Source organism: Pan paniscus, chromosome 1 (assembly GCF_029289425.2).
Source record: "Pan paniscus chromosome 1, NHGRI_mPanPan1-v2.0_pri, whole genome shotgun sequence".
In the NCBI taxonomy this organism is placed as follows: domain Eukaryota; kingdom Metazoa; phylum Chordata; class Mammalia; order Primates; family Hominidae; genus Pan; species Pan paniscus.
The window spans coordinates 38779481-38797078 of NC_073249.2; the positions used below are offsets into that span (position 1 = coordinate 38779481).

At 44.5% G+C, this 17598-nt stretch overlaps 1 protein-coding gene across 5 annotated transcripts in view; it reads right to left on the bottom strand.

Moving 5' to 3' along the window:
- Positions 1-17598, bottom strand: part of HHAT (hedgehog acyltransferase) — a 348408-nt gene that overhangs the window by 42139 nt on the left and 288671 nt on the right. For all 5 annotated transcript variants that reach the window (XM_063597338.1, XM_003814206.4, XM_003814203.4 and 2 more), the window contains one exon: positions 14029-14173. In XM_063597338.1, coding sequence (XP_063453408.1) covers positions 14029-14173 — 145 coding nt within the window. The remainder of the gene's footprint in view (positions 1-14028; positions 14174-17598) is intronic.

A 17598-nucleotide genomic window follows, 5' to 3' on the forward strand; every position in this document is an offset into this window, starting at 1 on the left:
TTGTATTTTTAGGGGAGACGGGGTTTCACCATGTTGGCCAGGATGGTCTCGATCTCTTGACCTCATTATCCTCCTGCCTCGGCCTCCCAAAGTTCTGGGATTACAGGTGTGAGCCACCACACCCGGTTGCCCATTTTTAATTGAGTGATTTGTCTTTTTTATCATTGAGTTATATATTCTAGATACAAGTTTCTCATCATTATATGATTTGCAAAAATTTCTCATATTCTGCATGTATTTTCGTTTTCTTGATGTTGTCCTTTGAAGCACCAAAGTTTTTAGTTTTGATGACACCCAATTGATCTATTTTTTCTTCTGTTACTTGTATCTTTGGTGTCATATCTGAGAAATTATTATTTAATCCAAAGTCATGAAGATTTATCTTCTTTTAAGAGTTTTATAGTTTTGGCTCTTACATTTTGGTCTTTGATCCATTCTGAGTTAACTTTTGTATATGATGTGAGGTATGGATCCAACTTCATTCTTTTGCATGTACATATCCACCAAATTATTTTGATAGAAGAAAAATGGGGCCATGTGGCAGAATAATGTTAATATAATACCAGTACCAATACCCAACTACCATTAGTAAGGGGTCATCACATGCCAGGAACTGTGTAAGGTTATATTTATTATCTTATTTAATCTCTACAACCCCCTATGAGGTAGGTGTTTTTCTCAATTTACAGGTGGGAATTTGAGTATTAGAGAGGTTAGGTCCCTTGTCCAAGTTCCCATACTAGTAAAGTGGCTCAATTGTGTCTGACTCCAGAGTCCTCCACTACCATCCTACACTGCCTTTGTAACAGCCCTCAGAAATCAGGGGATATCTCAGACACACCTAACTTCTCTTAGCAATTCAATATGAATTCACTAATAAGGCATTTACCTAACACTTCCTATTTATATTTGAAGCATATTGTCATTCCTTAGATGTTTCAATTGGGATGTTTGACTCAGAGGAAAAGCAGGATTTCTGTAGAATCTAAGACTTCTGTTTCCAGCAATGGTAGGTATATTATTTGTACCAGTACTTCCACTGGGAGAAAATAAAATTCTAAAATTGTCAGATAAATATTTTAATTTTTTCCCCAAACAGCTAGCAACATTCTGGAAAGACAGTAAGGAATAACCAGGCAAAAATCTAAGAGAAAATGAGAACCAAAGGAGTCAAAGAAAGTTCTTAAAGTTGTTTTTTTCCTGAAGACATCTGTCTGTCCAGACTGTGCTGCAGCCTTTGGGATAAGATAGCAGAAGAAAAATCCCAGAGCCTGACAAAAGCAATAAGTCTAACAGGTGGCCCTCAAAAACACATTAAGCTGGGGCCCAGAAAATAATCATAATCATCCTCAGGTTAAGGGTGAACCAGAAGTAAACCTAGTTCCCACCTCCAAAGGAGAAGGGGAGGGAAGTGAATCCCTCCCTAAGGAAATTTAACTATTGGGTCAGCCCTATTGGTCTGGCAGATACAAGCACAAATTTTGTCTGGAGGAAGATACCTTCACACTAGGCCTCAGGAATACCTCACATGTAATTAAGCAAGATAATGAGCAGCACATAGACAAAGATAACCAAGTATCCAAGGAAAGAGAAGTTAGGGGTAAAACCCAGCAGTACAAGAACACAGCAGACACAGATTCATACAGATTTAAAATATTTAAAGTATCAAACATAGATTACAAAGCAGCTATGCTTATTGATGTTTAAGGAAACAAAAGACGAACCTGAAATATCTGTAAAATATCTGCAGAGAACAAACACTTTCTATAAAAGGCACCCCCTTTCCAGAACGAACTTAGCCTTGGAAAAAGTATTCATTCAGGTAGTACGTGGAATAAGTGGCTCATCTCCGCAAAGCGACCCCTCTTTGTTTTGACATTCTCCTTGGCACCTGCATATCCTTTCAAATTCTAGGGGCAAAGCCAAAGAAACAGAGGGGAAATCTGCAGTGACCATTCTTTCTCCAAACTTCAGAAATTAATCTATAATGAGCTACCAAATAAAAAGGATAAACCTCAAGTATTTTTGCCCATCTCAGAGGTACCAAAACCATTACTGTACAAATTATGAAGACTTAACTGATTCCCTAAAATTCTCCCTGGGAGAACTCTGAAGACTTCTTCTTCCATCTTTTCTGTCCTTTGATGCGCCACAGCCATAGCTGACAGCCTCATCATCTATCCCACCGCCTCCTCCTGATCACCCTGCGCCTAGTACTGCTCCCCTTCACATGACCTCTAGATAGATCTTTCAAAAATGAAAATCATGTCACTCTCTTGCAAAAATCCTTGTAGTTCCTGCCTCTCTCAGCCTACTAAGGATGAAGTGCACACACCTCAGCATGGCATGTATGGGCTTCTCTGATCCTCAGGTTACCTTCCTGGTGTTTGTTGGTGCAAACAGCTTCCTCATCAATATCACACCTTGCATCCTCTCCGGCTATGATCCCAGGATGCTTGCAGTTCCTGAATATATGATTTACACCTCCATACCTTTGTACAGGCTGTGCCCCATCCCCCGAGTCTGGTACTTACTCATCCATTAAGCCCACCTCTGATGTCACCTCCTCTATGGTGACTTTCTCACCCAGAAGACAAAATTAAGACAGATATTAAGGCAAGTGATAGCTAGAAGTTTGGCTTTGTTTTAAAATCAGCTTATTGGTGCATCCCTGAGCCATTCACCTTTTTGTCCCCAATGCATATATCAAAGCACTATGTCCCCAAAACCCTCTCCTTCTAGCAGTATTCTCTGTAAAAAATAACTTAGCCTTGCACCCAGACTCAGCTGACCACTGTCCCTCTTTCTCCTGCCTCAGATAAGCTGAGATGCTTCCCACATTGCTTATTTCCTTGCCATGTACTTTTGCTTTTCTTAGTAAAGCCCTGGCTGATAGAAATTTTGTATTGCAATCCAAAAGTCATGAGCCAACCCTCCAGCCATCTTAAAGCGCGGTCATAAAGTGAGAAAAGTAATCAAGAGGTTAGCTTCAAATATGACTAAAGTAAGTTATGGATAACTGTGAACACAAACAGAAAAACAACAAGATCAGGAACAATTTTGTTAAGTTAAAACTTAGCTGGTTTCTTCTAGCTTATTAAAAAGTAACCCAATGACTTTCTGAGAAAAAGCACAGCTCCACAGACAGACCTGTGTGACCAGAAAATATCCAGGCATGGTTTGGCTGCTGTACCATTATGTTGTCTGGTATTTTTCAGATTTTCTATGATTGACAACCCTCAGAACACAAATGGCTCCCTGCTGTGCATGACTCAACAGATGTGTTTCAAAGGCCTTCTCACTGAGGCGACCCAGCTTGGAACCAAGACAAATGAGAGTGGTCCCATCTACCCAACATGTAAACAATGGGGAAAAACGGAAATCAGGTTTACCAAGCAAAAATCCACATTCCCTTGTCATCAACAGGGTGGCTTGGCCTCCCCCAAGCAGGCCAGAAACATCTTCCTAGTGCTCTCTGGGCAGAATGTTCTATCCCGTGGCTTAGCACTCAGTTGTCTGTCTTCTTACCCCACTAAAAGCCACAGGTTACAAGTTAACTCTCTTAGACATTGCCCCCGGCCCCAGGAGATTTCTAACAGCAAAGAAATACAATAACTTTTTTAAAACAAAAGGTTAAATTTCCCTTTTCATTTTACTGATATCAGGTGAAGTCTTCCCAATTTTTTGTTTCCCAAGGTCGTGTAAAAATGTAACCAAAAAATATATTTTTTTAAGTCCTGAGATGTGCTGCCTGGAGACCTAAGTAGGGCTAAAATTAGCAGCTGCCTCCTTCTCTGGGCAAGAGTGGTCAGCTGCTGGCACGCTACAATAGCCAGAGGAGAATAAAAGGGCGCAGAGAGGCTCTGCGGGCACATGCGCCAGCAAGCGCCCAGGGGACAAAGGCTTCGGCCCTGGGTTGGTGGGATGCAGGGCGGCTCTCAAGTGGAGTATCATCTCTGCCTGCCCTGCCCGGAAGCCTCAATCTGCCAGCCTGACACACGGTGACATACACTGCCAGGCTAGTTATTCCTATCTGCTGCTTCCTGTGTAATCAATGTCAGGGGTTAGAGAAGGGCAGAAGAGGAGAAGATAAATATGAAGTCAGGTGGGGGCTGGAAGTTTGGCTTTGTTTTAAAAGTGGCTTATTGGTGCATCCGGGACACTCACTGTGGGGCCCTGTTTCTGCTCACCTGCCTTCACCTACCACATCCCTGCTCTTGCCTGACCTGGATCACCTGTGAAAGACAATGGCTCTCCAGCAACCAGAAGGCTGGCTTTCCTTGCTCCTCACCTCCCAGGGCCCTCACTGTGCCTCTGGATAACCATGTGACATTGCTGTGACCGGGCATTTGACTACTCCCATCCTCACTTCACACTGTTGGAATGTCTGTCCTACGGCCCATGCCCAGACAGCAAAGTCTCACCATCATGTGGACCTGAACATTTGAAGTGGGCGTTTCAGGTCCTCCAGCTGCTGGACTCATGAACTGTTTCTTACAGTGAGGAAGAGTCACTGGCAGCCCATCTCAGTACCTCTCCCTACCCCAACTTCATACTCCACACAACAGAATCCTCCCTATATTCATTCCCTAGGGCAGCCAGAACCAAATACTACCAACCAGGTGGCTTAGAACCACAGAAATTTAGTGTCTGTTAGTTATGGAGGCTAGAAATCTGAAATCAAGGAGCCAGCAGGGACAGGCTCCCCTCAACACGTGGAGGGGAGGAGCCTTCCTTGTTCTTCCCAGCTTTTGGTGGCTCCAGGTGTTCCTTTGTTTGTGGCAGCATCACTCCAATCCCTGCCTCCATCTCCCCATGGCCGCCTGGGTCCCTGTGGTTTTACATTATCTTCCTCTGTGCATGTCTATCTCTGTATCCAAAGTTCCCCTTTTTATAAGGACACCAGAGGCTACCCTAATAATCTCATTTTTAACTTATTGATATAGGAAGTAAGAAGAAATTATTTAGGCAGACAGTGAGGAAGTCCTCGGTAAGGTTTTCCTTTTAATGAAAAGCAGCCCCCAAACCATTTTCTAACAAAGAGCAGCTTGTAAAATCGAACTGCAGACATAGACAAGCAAGCTGGAAGCTGGCATGGCAGTTTGAATGCCAGCAGTTGTGCCAATAGGAAAGAGGCTATGGGGGGAGTAGGCATGCCCAAAATGGTGGCTCCATCTTCCCTTTTCTTTGCCAACCATGTGTACAGTAATGAGCAGGTGACATGGCACCAGCCAGGCTAGCTTCCTCATGCCATGTAAACATCACACCTGGTCCAACCAACCTTTGGGCCCTATGTAAATCAGACATCACCTCCTCAAGACAGAGAGCTGTTCCCTTTTCTCTTTCTTTTGCCTATTAAACCTCCACTCCTAAACCCACTTCTTGTGTGTCCGTGTACTCGATTTCCTTGCTGTGAGATGACAAACCTCGGGTATTTACCCCAGACAACGATGCTGCTTCATTATCACTTCTATAAAGACCCTATTTCCAAATAAGGTCACATTTTGAGGTACTGGCAGTTAGGACTTCATCGGCTGGGCACAATTCAACCGTAACATACTCTTTTCCATGCTTTCCCCTTTCAGTAGCTTCCCCTTAGAGAGAATACTCCACAGCAGCAGCTAATGTGATCAGGGCAGCCACCGGCAGCTGGGAGAGTTAGGTTAGTACAGAGAAAAATGGCCCAACTTGGCCCAATTGACAGGTGTCAGCTGGAAGCTCTGACCCTTCAACAATCTTACATGATACCAAACAGGTGCTGACAAAACAGGATTTGCTTTTTTCTGTCTTTGTTTCAAGATAATGAAAAGTTTTTTTGTATAGTCTTCGCTCTCATTTGTTGAATATTAACTGAAAGATTTGAGTGCCTTAATTACACTCAAGATAAATGACCATCATGCCAGATAGAATTCCTGAGGCAAGGAAAAGGTCCCCTGGATTCCACTTTCTGATCTTCACTGCAAAGACAAGAACCACAGCCAGCCATGCTGTTGTCCTTTGTTGCATTTCCAGCGCCGCCCTTACATGTGACAGTCACAGGCCCTCAGCTCTTATGACAGCCACCCTGAGATAATTCTGTTTCCCTGGTCTTTGAAATTGTGTGCCAAAACAAAATGATTTCCTCTTTCCACTGCTTTCTTGGTCTGGAAAAGAGTAATTACACTGGAAACAGGGCTTGGGAGCAATCTAATGCAATGTCAGAGTAAATCTAAAGAGGGAAGCCAGAGTCCTTGACCAACTGAGCAGGCTTCGGATAAAGAGTTGTAGGTGTGTAGACTGGTCAGTGCCAATCCAGCTAGCAGGCCTCAGGCTGGTCTATCAGCCCCAGAGGCTGGAAGGTCTGACTCTTGTCACCCTCCCAACATGCTCAGTGGAGAAGTACTAAGAATCAGAACAATTAACCAGGCACTTTAGACTGTCTCTGATAGTGACACCCAGGGATGGTTCATGGTGTAAACAGTGGTTGCCTGTCATGATTTAGGCCTCACAGAGCAGAGAGAGAAGAGTCGGATTTGGAGTCAAAGGGCTTATAATCTCGCCTGATATTGCTGCTTAGTAGCTGGACAATTCAGAGGTGTTTTCTATACAAATATTCCAGGAAAAATAGTTGGGAGCAAATGTAGCCAGTACCTCTGTTTGTAAGAAATGCAGAAACACAGGAAAGCCCTGGAATGCTGTCTCCCAACATGGATTGAGTAAAAAAAATAAAAATAAACCTCCTGTAACAGAAAAATACAAAGATATGTTGGCTTCAGGCATTCCTCGATCTAGGGGCTCAAAATTATATGGCTTCAGTTTCCATCCTGCAGCTCTACCTTCCTCTGAGCTGGCCCCCCGCCTCCATGGCTGTCCACTAGGAAGACAAGAGGGCTCAGCAGCTCCAGCTCTGCATCCTGACAACTCCACACTCCAAAGGAGAGATTGCTTCTGCTTCCCAATAGTTCCAGCAAAAGCTCTGGAATTGTATCACACAGGGAGATGGACCCTACTGCCTGGCGAGTCCTGGGTCGCATGTTGCTTGCAGATCTTAGATACAGGGTGTGCCCCACCTGAATCACACAGATTGAGAGCGGGTGGGAGAGATCTGTTCCCAAAGGAAAAGCAGGGGGCTGTTACCAAAGAATGGGAAACAAACACTGAGCAGGCAAAACTGCAGCAGTCCTCAACACCACCCTTGAAATTCCCTGAAGATAACAAATCTCACTTGTGTCCTTCTGTGAAATTTAAGTATTATTTCTTTTGACAGGGAGATTCACATTTTAAGGAGGCTAGTGGCACATCCAAATTGCTATTATAACCAAATCTCTTTAGAAAGAAGCTATGGTAGTGGTGTCACCAAGGGGTGTTCTCACCATAGCAATTGCCCATGTCAGCATGCTGCGGTAGGCTGAGTAATGGCTCCTCTAGAGATGCCCACCCTCTAAGCCCCCAGACCTGTCAGTCACCTCACACAGCAATAGGGACCTTGCTAAGGTGATCAAAATGAGAGATTTTGAGATGGGAGATTATTCTGGACTATCCGGGCAGGCCCAATGGAATCACAAAGGTCATTATAAGAGACAGAGGAGGAGGCCAGGAGCGGTGGCTCACGCCTGTAATCCTAGCACTTTGGGAGGCTGAGGTGGGCAGATCATGAGGTCAGGAGTTCAAGACCAGCCTGACGAACATGGTGAAACCCCGTCTCTACTAAATATACAAAAATTAGCCGGGTGTGGTGGTGCACACCTGTAATCCCAGCTACTCGGGAGGCTGAAGCAGGAGAATACCTTGAACCCTGGAGGCGGAGGTTGCAGTGAGCCGAGATCATGCCACTGCACTCCAACCTGGGTGACAGAGACTCCGTCTCAAAAAAAAAAAAAAAAAAAAACAGAAACAGGAGGAGACAGCAAGACAAGAGGCAGATATGTGTGACAGAAGCAGAGAGATGAAGAAACATGGTTTGAAGATGCTACACTGTTGGCTTTGAAGATAGAGGAAGGAAGGAAGGCATGAGCCAAAAGAAACCCATCTCTGTAAATTGGAAAAGGTAAGGAAACAGCTTCTCCCCTATAGCCTCCAGAAGGAACCAGCCTTGAAACACCTTGACTTTAGCCCAGTGAGACTGATTTCAAACTTCTGGTCCTCGCAACTGTAAGAAAAATAAACTTGTGTTGTTTTAAGCCAACAAGTTTGTAATAACTTGTTACAGTAGCCATAGGGAACCAATGTGGCAACACAGCAAGTGGTCAGGGTTCAGTGCCCTGGAAACTCTGATTAGCAGGAAAAAGTTTCCATAACCTAGCACAAAAGATTTAAGTGTTCTCTGGTTGAAAGCCCTTCCTGGGTGTTTTAGAATTTGTTTCAGCTTTAACATAACCCCAGGTGCACTTCTGAATAAGGACTTTCACTCACTATTCCTCACATTCTATGCCTGGTTGACTTGGCTGGAATTACTTGTAGGAAAACTAATGCCCAAGGCCTCTGGCTGGCTATGTGGCATACAGTAAAGAAACCAAGGCTTCTGCAAGTCTTGACATTCAGATTCCAAGAATGGTCATAAATGGACCAATGATGTAAACATGGATAGGCTGTCTAACCTACATCTACATGTCAATCTCATCACCCTTAGGTATGATGCACAGGAAGCACCTGCTTCTCAAACTCTTCTAGAACTCTCAGAGGATCCAGTGAGGCAGAGACACAACCAATGATAGCAGTGAAAACTCCACTTAGAGGGAAGGGCTAGGAAAGACCGTGAAACAAAGTCATCAGAAAGGATGGCCTCTGAGACACCGACACCTGCCCTCTGTCCTCTTTCATCAGAAATGAAATTTTTAATCCCAAGAATTTAAGAAGATATGATGGGAATGAGTTTCTATTTAATCACAACCCTCCAGAATCTCTAGTGCAATACTCCAGTTCAGCTTTAAATAAAATGCCTGTCCAGAACCATTTGAGTTAGGGGACAAATAAACTGCTCAGACAAGCTAGTAATCAGGGAGAAAATATGCTTTCTCTTCTCTCAGCTAGAAATAGCAAGAAAATATGGGGACCTGCATAAGAAAATTACCAGCTCCTCTCTCATTGCAATCTAGAGGGAAAAAGAACCAAATTCTCCTTGCCTTGGCATGGGGTCACTCCAGGAGCTAAGTGTTAAGGCAGAGCTTGCCAAAATAGATCGGATAATAGAAGGAAAAACAAACATCCATGTGTGTACGTGTGCATGTGTGTACAGGTGTGTGTGTGTAATCAGGCATCAGACAGGGCAATGTGTGGTGGATGCCACATCTCTACCAAGCTCTTGTCACTGCAACATTATCACTGGATCACCCCAGTGATCCAGGCCCCACCACTTGGGAAATGTTTTGGTTTTCCTTTTTTTTCTTTTTTTTAAACAAAGTCCATGGCTTCCCTGGACAAAAGCAGGCAGACTTTTCAGAAGAAGCACCATTCTGCACCCATACAAACATTATAAGGCTCTCTGCCCTCTCAAGGCCAGATATATTCCCAGTGTATAAACACCCCCCTTGAATACTTTTTCTCCTCATTACCCCAGGACGGTGGAGAGATCACTGCCAAGATGCTTAGGTCACAGCTGGTTTATGGGGACTGGCCTTGCTGATCTGGAGTTACAACTCATTGCTACCTTTGAATTACAGAGCTCTATTCAGCTGCTTATTGAAGATATTATGCTTCAATGTCAAAGATTTATGGTAGGCATGAGAAAGCTCCTTCTATTAACAAGTGCTTCTGAGAGCCAAAGGGCTTGTAAAAAGCAACCTGCATTGGTCTCTGCAAAGCATGACACAGGCAGAGTTCCTCCTAGAACAGCATTTGGACCAAATCTCCAGCCATATCCTTCTCAGATCCATGGACCAGCTAAGTCTTTCAAATAAAGTTTGTGAGCCCTAGATATGCATATTCCTCAAGCAGCTTGAAGTAAACTTCAATAGTAAAAATTTGGAGTTTTTTTTTTAAAGCAAAAACATAGATTCATTATTTTCTGCTGAATAAACTGAACACTACTTCTTCAACCTCAGCAGCAGAGGTAACACTTCCTGACCAAAACTGTTTTGTGGATGACACATTACCAGAGCCCTAGGTTTGCCACTGAGCATTTCTATCCCTTGCCTTCAGACTCTGTCTTCCACTCTTTAGACAGCAGGGCAGGTGCACAACAGAAAGGGAAGGGTCTGCTTTTACAGCCTCATATCACCCATATTACCCACAGAGACCAGGACAGACATTTTCATGGAAATCACTAAAATAAACTTTGTAGTTTAGAGCAAACAAATCTATGGCTAAATTCAAGTGAACTGGTGACAGGAAGATACCAATTTTAAGACAACTTTTCCAGGCGAATCATGAGATACTTCTAGGCACATCAGTGATGCCAGGAGAGGGCTCCCTGGGAAACAACGAGGTGTATCTTTTAAGACACATGTGTATCCACACCCCATTAGCTGTGAGGTGTTTGCAAATCTCCTCAATAATCCCTATCTCCTAGACACCCGTCTGCCCCTTCCTGCTCTTCCAGGACTCTGAGGTGAGACCTGTTAGAGGGATGTGGTGTCGGTGGTTCCTCCCTCTTGCTGCAGCAGGTCCCAACCCATCAAGGTGCAGAGGGAAGGGCCACCTTTCCCTTAAACCTGGAAATCTAGACACTGAGCTTAAATGCTCTCCATCCCTAAAGTCAGCGTTCTCACTCACTTCACTCTATTTCCTCAGTGTGTAAAGATGGGCTCTGGAGCAACAGGAACTGATCATGTGTCCCAGGGAAGATGCCAAGACTACAAGGCTGTCAAAGGTGCACATTTGTCAACAACTCCATATACAGTTTGACAATCCCTTAACTAAACTTTTTGGGGTCAGATGAGTTTCGGAATTCAGATGTTTTTAATTTTAGAAAGCTCACATATGAACACCCCCAGCAGAGACTGAGGGAGCATCGTATAGACTCATTATTTTTTTCCCTAAAACATGAATATTCATATTAATCTTCTATCAAGTCAAATTAGTTATGAAATAAAATCCAGAGTTCTCCAGGATGGGAGATTGGGCACCATCTGGTTCACTTTCCTCCAAGAGATATCTAAACCCAATCCTTCAGGGACAAAAACCCACAGCAAGGAAGAGACGAAGCAGCAACTGCCAAAACCCCAGCAGACATTCCCTGACTCAGGAGGCCCATGGGACAGACCAGCAGAGATGCAAACAGGCTCATTTGGATAATCACTGACATAGAAAAAGCCTTCTAAGCTGAGTTTCTCTGGCCTCAGAACCCAGAAGAGAGATGATTCCACAGAGCCCTCCACTTTTATAGAATCAGAGTTCCCAGGGCTGTGGCACCTGAGTCCAAGGAGGACACAAATAGTGCGTTCAGTCATAGACCATAGCTGGTCCCATGAGGCAGCAGCAGACCGGGTTTTCAGAGCCCAATCCCATGTGACTGAGGTTAACTCCATAGGATGTCAGGCAAGTCACACTTTGATCTTCCTGCCTTTCTCTCTGCCCCCTTCAATACCAGCATTCCCTGGGGTTTCTCCCACCTGTTCTCTTCTCATTCTACACAGCTCCATGGTTAATTGTGTCTACTCCCCTGGCCTCACACACAATCTTTACGCCCTTGACCCCCACACATCTCAATCACTGGTCCCACCATCTTCTCCAACTCATATTTCCAACTGCCTCTTGGGCATTTCTGACCAGGCCCATGTGCCTCTCCTGCTGTGCCATAGATAGCTGGTGCACACTGATATCTGCATGCTTCCCTACACACCCCTGCCCTGTACTTGGGTTGGTCATATGACTGGCTCTGGCCAATGACATGTAAGCAGAAATGTCACATGTTTGAGCACCTGGTGCATGCACCAGTCTCATGTTCTCTTCCCCTCCATGATGCCAGGACAAGACAGTGGAGAATCAAAACAAAGATTCTAGGTCCTGGAGTCACTGCTTAGAAAAAGCCACTGGATTTGTATTGAACTGTCAGAGAAACAAACTTCTATGGTGAGAAATTACTAAGATTTTGGAGTTTCACACAAAGCAGCCAGTGTTAATTTCCCTGATATGCCTGCCTTTTCTACCTAGCAAACTCCTAAATTATTACTTCAATTCAAATGCCACCTCTTCTGAAAAGCCCATCTTCTGTGGAAAGTCAGCTACTCTATCCTGTGACCTCCAGTAACTCACTCATACATCCAGCAGAGCAATTCCCTGAATCTACTGCACATTTTTGTGTGTTTGGCACCCACATTCGTGTGAGCTTCCTTTTTCATCTCTGTGTTCTCAGTGCCTCGCAAGTAGCAAACATCCAATGCATTTGATTTAGGGAAGCGAAAATCAGAGCCTCCTCATTATGTGACAAGCAAACCAAGTCCGCACTTTCCCCCCACCAAGTCACAATGTTCTTATCATTGTGCTAGGTTCTGTGAGAGGAGCCAAGAAAAGTAAAGGATGCTGTAACCCACCTTTATCTTTAGATCCTTAATACCCTATTATCTCTCATCTTTATTAAAGGACAGCTTTCGCTTAGAAAGTACGTGGTCTTTTCAGGAACTATCAGCTAAAACATCGCACAGAAAACAAGATCAAAGAGGGGTCTTTTAGTGACAAGATTAAAGTAGAACAGGACTCTCTCTTGGCCCTTTGAGCCTGGCTCACCCAAGGCTGCCACAGTTTAGGCCCATGGTCTGCCATTCTGGAATACTGCAGCTGTGTTGCTGTTATTTCTGGTGTGAAAAGAGCTGCAGCAAAAGCACTGCTGCCTCCTCAGGGACCCAGATGTGGAGATAATGGGCCAGCTGTGCAGAGTTATGTCATCACCACTTGGCAAAGCTTCCCAAAGCAAAAGCACAAGACTGTGTCACTGGGCAGGGAACAGAGCAGGGATCTTCTCTTTTAAGATGTAGCAAGTTGGCTATAGTAGTATGTACCATGAGTAGTTCCAAATCTCCCAATTCTCTTATAGATACGATATAACTCAGTCCCAGCCCAAGGGAAATGGTGACCATAAATAAACAACGATCAATTATTAATAGAATATTTTGACAACTCCCACACAGTAGCAGTTCACCTGCTGCAAGTATGGTTTTGCTTTGGATATTCAGATTATCTATTTAATGCACATTAAACATAAGGTTGGCCCCTAGTATTCACACAAAAATGCCCACAACCAAGAGCTGTGGCAAACACAGATGCCATGCCCACAGCTTCAGGAGAGCACAAGGAAGCTTCTAGGGCAGATTCCTAGTAGGACATTCAGAGCAATAAACAAAACAAGGTTAGATTTTGCAGTATATTGCAGGCTAGGACCCACAGACAGTAGGTGTCTTTGTTGTCTGTTGATTATAACAGAATATCTAAAACTGTATAATTTATAAAGAAATGGAATTTATTTCTTACAGTTATGGAAGCTGAGAAGTCCAAGCTCAAGGGGCTGCATCTGGTGAAGACCTTCTTGCTGGTGGGAACTCTCTGTAGAGTCCCCAGGTAGCACAGGGCATCACGTGATGAGGAGGCTGAGCATCCTATCTCAGGTCTTTCTTCCTCTTCTTGTAAAGTCACCAGTCCCACTTCCATAATAACCCATTAATCCGTGAATGGGTTAATCCATTCATGAGGGCAGACCCCTCATGATCCAATCACCTCTTAAAGGCCTCATCTCTTAATAATGCCAATTGGGGATTAAGTTTCAACATGAGTTTTGAAGGGAATATTCAACCACAGCAGTAGGAAAGATTAAGAAATATCAAATAATTGGAAACATAGTGTAATGGAAGGGAATATACACTTTGGGAGAGCTGGAATAATACCTTTTGGTGTTAAACAAGTATCACATACAGGAGATATGGGGTACCTCAAAAACAGGGGACACTTAAAGTCATAGTCAAACTTAGGAAATTATTCCTGGCTGGTACTTTAGAGGTCACATACCATGAACATAACAATGAATGACTTCCCCCAAATCCCATCCATCCCATGTATGATCCCATCTGCATACATGGAAAACAAGAAACTGACTGAAAACAGCACTGTCAAGCAACTTACCTTGTATGAAGATCCTATTCCAGTAGGTTTTCCCAACCTCATTGCCCCCAAGAAATACCAGGTTGGACAGGATCAGCATCGAGGTGGAACAAGAAGCAAGGGCAGCGTGGAATCGACGGCGAGCTTGTGGGGAGAAGTATCGGGCCTACGGGAAAAATGGCAAGAAAGCATCTCATGACAAGGGTGGAAAAAATGGGGCTAAGATACCATCCAGCTTTCTCTGTCACCAGCCCAGGATGCCTCCCCACAGAGCCCAAACCAGGTCATTATTTAAACAGCTCTCAAAACTTCAATTCCTGTCTGGGCGTGGCGGCTCATGCCTATAATCTCACACTTTGGGAGGCCAAGGTGGGAGGATCACTTGGGCCCAGGAGTTCAAGACCAGCCTAGGCAACATAGTGATATACCATCTCTACAAAAACAATTTAAAAATTAGCTGGGCATGGTGGCATATGCCTGTAGTCCCAGCTACTCGGGAGGCTAAGGTGGGAGGATTGCTTCAGCCCAGGAGTTCGAGGCTGCAGTGAGCCATGATCACACCACAGGACTCCAAGTCTGGGTGACAGAACAAGATCGTGTCTCGAAACAAAACAAAACTGTACTCTTGCACCATGTTCATTCTACCCTAAGGAAAGAAGTGACATACCCCAAGTTGTTTCTTTGAGGTGGAACAAAATGCGAGGGCTTCCCTCTGACATGTAGAATACAAGCACTGAAGCCAGTTAGGATTTCGCAGCCCTCCCACCTCCACTTGCTTTCTGCATGTAAACCTACAGGTGCAAGAACTTCAAACTGCTGTCTGTGATAACTAGTATATATAGCTCCATGGAATTAGGTCAAGATCAGCATGATCCCCTGGGCCAGTTACACTGACCCTGGGAAGCCATCCAACCACCCCCTAAACCTGACATGCTATTAAGAGCAATCTCATAATAAGAGTGTAGGACAATCAGTGTGAGCCGAGCCTACTGCTGGAATCAGAGCTCAGGCCCACACTTCACCCGCGGCACACGTCGGCACTGAGGATGAAGTGTATCGGCGTGCCTGAAATACTCAAGGCTGGAGGGATGTTTTACAGCATTACAATAAAGAATTCCACTTGTCCTTCCTAGCTCTTTATTGCACTTCTCCTTTTAAGATTTTCCCAGGGATTTAATAAAGCAAACAAAGCCTTTATCCTGACTGTTCTGGGAGCCCCTCCGAGTGAGGTTGCCGTGCTGGAGTGTGCGAGCCCTATCAGCACATGCACGGGGACCACCCCAAGGGACCGTGTGTTCAGAATGAGAACCAGGTACAGCACAGCAGCTGGACTTGCAGGGCCCAGGGTATCTGATAAGCACAGAGAAAGAGGGAGCAAAGGGTCTGGAGATATTTCCCGAATATCCTCCAGAAACCCACACATCTCTAGGGTCATGTGCACCCTAATTTCAGCTGTGTTCCAATTACAAACAGAACTCGGAATGACTCAATGACAGCAGCCGATGCAATTCATGACAGGCAAAAAGGACTAAATTGGAGGGCGAGTCTTCAGCAAGAGGCTTACTTATTATGCGGCCCTGCTGTGAATCTCCTGTGACTGCTTTGGAATCATGGTCAGTGTCCTCTCCATCTAGAGAAATGAATTTCTGACTCCTCCTGTTCTCTCCTGCCAGCCCCAGAGTCTGTTCTTAACTCTCAGATCTGGCTGCTACCCTCTGTCACCCCATCTCCCCACCCACGGCTCACTGCTCCAACATCACTGTGGAACGTGCTTTTACTGTTGCCAGACGCAAGTGTAGCCTGCTCACAGAGAAGCTGTGCAGTGGACAGTGAGATGTCTGCCCGATCATGGTTGTTCTGGAATGCTCTCCAGTGATGTAGGGTGTCTCTACTTAGAGGCCACCAGGCAAGATTACCTCTAGTCTTGCCCCTGCTCTAGGAGGCCACAGGCACGTACAAGAGGACACTGTCAGACAAGACCTGGTACGAGATAACTACATGGTGTGAAAACTGTTAATGAGAGAGAAATGGGGAAGGAGCAGGCTTATTATTCAGCACTCTTCACCTCTGAGAATAATGGGACATTAATCTACCACTTTCTGCATTCTAAAGCAGAGGAAGATATTTTCTGGGTATTACTGACTCAATTAGCAGTAACTAGGGAGGCAGGGTGAGAGGAAGTTGGGAGACAGAGGAAGATCCAGAATGGATTAAGAAAATATGAATTGTCTTCATTGACATAAATGCGTCCAAGTAATTCTCTCCAGATACTGTGGTTACTAACAAGACATTTGATTCCTAAGGGATCCACTGAGTCTGACACTCCACCACTTCTGTTCTAACCCTATCAGTCTCCCCCAGCCTCACATCCTGAGAAGGGAACACAGAGGCCCTGTGTGATTTTTCCTTTGTTAACATCAACTACCGAGAGTGCACATAGCTTGTTAAGCTAAGTGGCTCTTCTTTTGTGGGAAGTGATTACAATTATTAAAAAATCAACAGAGGTACTGAGAGAGGAAGACTCTCTTTGCATGGGGCTGCTAAGCAGGACTGTGGAGCTGATACTTGGGGCAGGGTAAGGACTGGACACGGCAGGAGGAGGAGCTGAGGGCCAAGGGAGGTAAGAACAGACAGCGTGTATTGGAGGCATAGGACTCCTCTGTCCAGCCCTGAGGCCCCAGCTCCTACCGTTCTTCCTTTGATTCTGTGATTATCCCCATATTCTAAGCTACATGGTTCCATAAATTCCTATATCTACTTAGGAAAAAAAAAGTCAAAATCATACCAACTGTGAAGGAGCTGCTGATCTCAGAGATAGGAAGTGGGGGGGCAGCTAAAATCTGAAATGAATGACTATAATTCAATTTTTATAAATGTTTTTTAAAAATTTAGAAATTAAAAAAAAAATTAAATAAGCAAGAATGTTAAAGCACAGCCTGTTAGAATCAAACTAAAAGGATTTAAAGGAGAAATCAAGATGCCCATAGGCAATTCTTGATTATCCCCCAGGGTGAGTGGGTAGGAGACAAAATAGACGATGATCAAGGAATCCAAAAACCTAATTTTAACCAACAGCCTCATCCTCTGACAAAACTAGCCATGCCAATAAGCAGCAAAATGAACAGAGCATTGTTCCTTTTCACAGTGAAACAGTGGGGAAAAAGAATGATGGGCTACAGGAAAGGAAAAGGGGGTGGGATCTGTCAGGTTCATCCACAAGAGGGTAATAACTAACAGCAAAGGGGACAGGAGTCTCAGCTGCAATCCATCTCTCCTCTTTGTATTCTCTGGACATTTTGAAAGGTGATGGTTTTGACATCAGGGATCTCTCTCTCCACCTTGGGAACCTCCTGGCTCAGCTACTGGTTTATAGAAGCTCTCGGGGTAAGTTCCCAGGAGGAAACAGGTCATATGGACAAAATTAGAGGGTATATTCCCTTTGACCAGCCAGCTACATCAATAAATCTAACTTTCAGAATCTCTAGGGCCACAGGGCCAAAGCCTCCACTTTAAAGGCTTTTTGTCTTACACTCTCCTTTCCATAGTCCTACAGCGATTACCCCTGTGGTCCTTCATCACCGGGATGCAAGC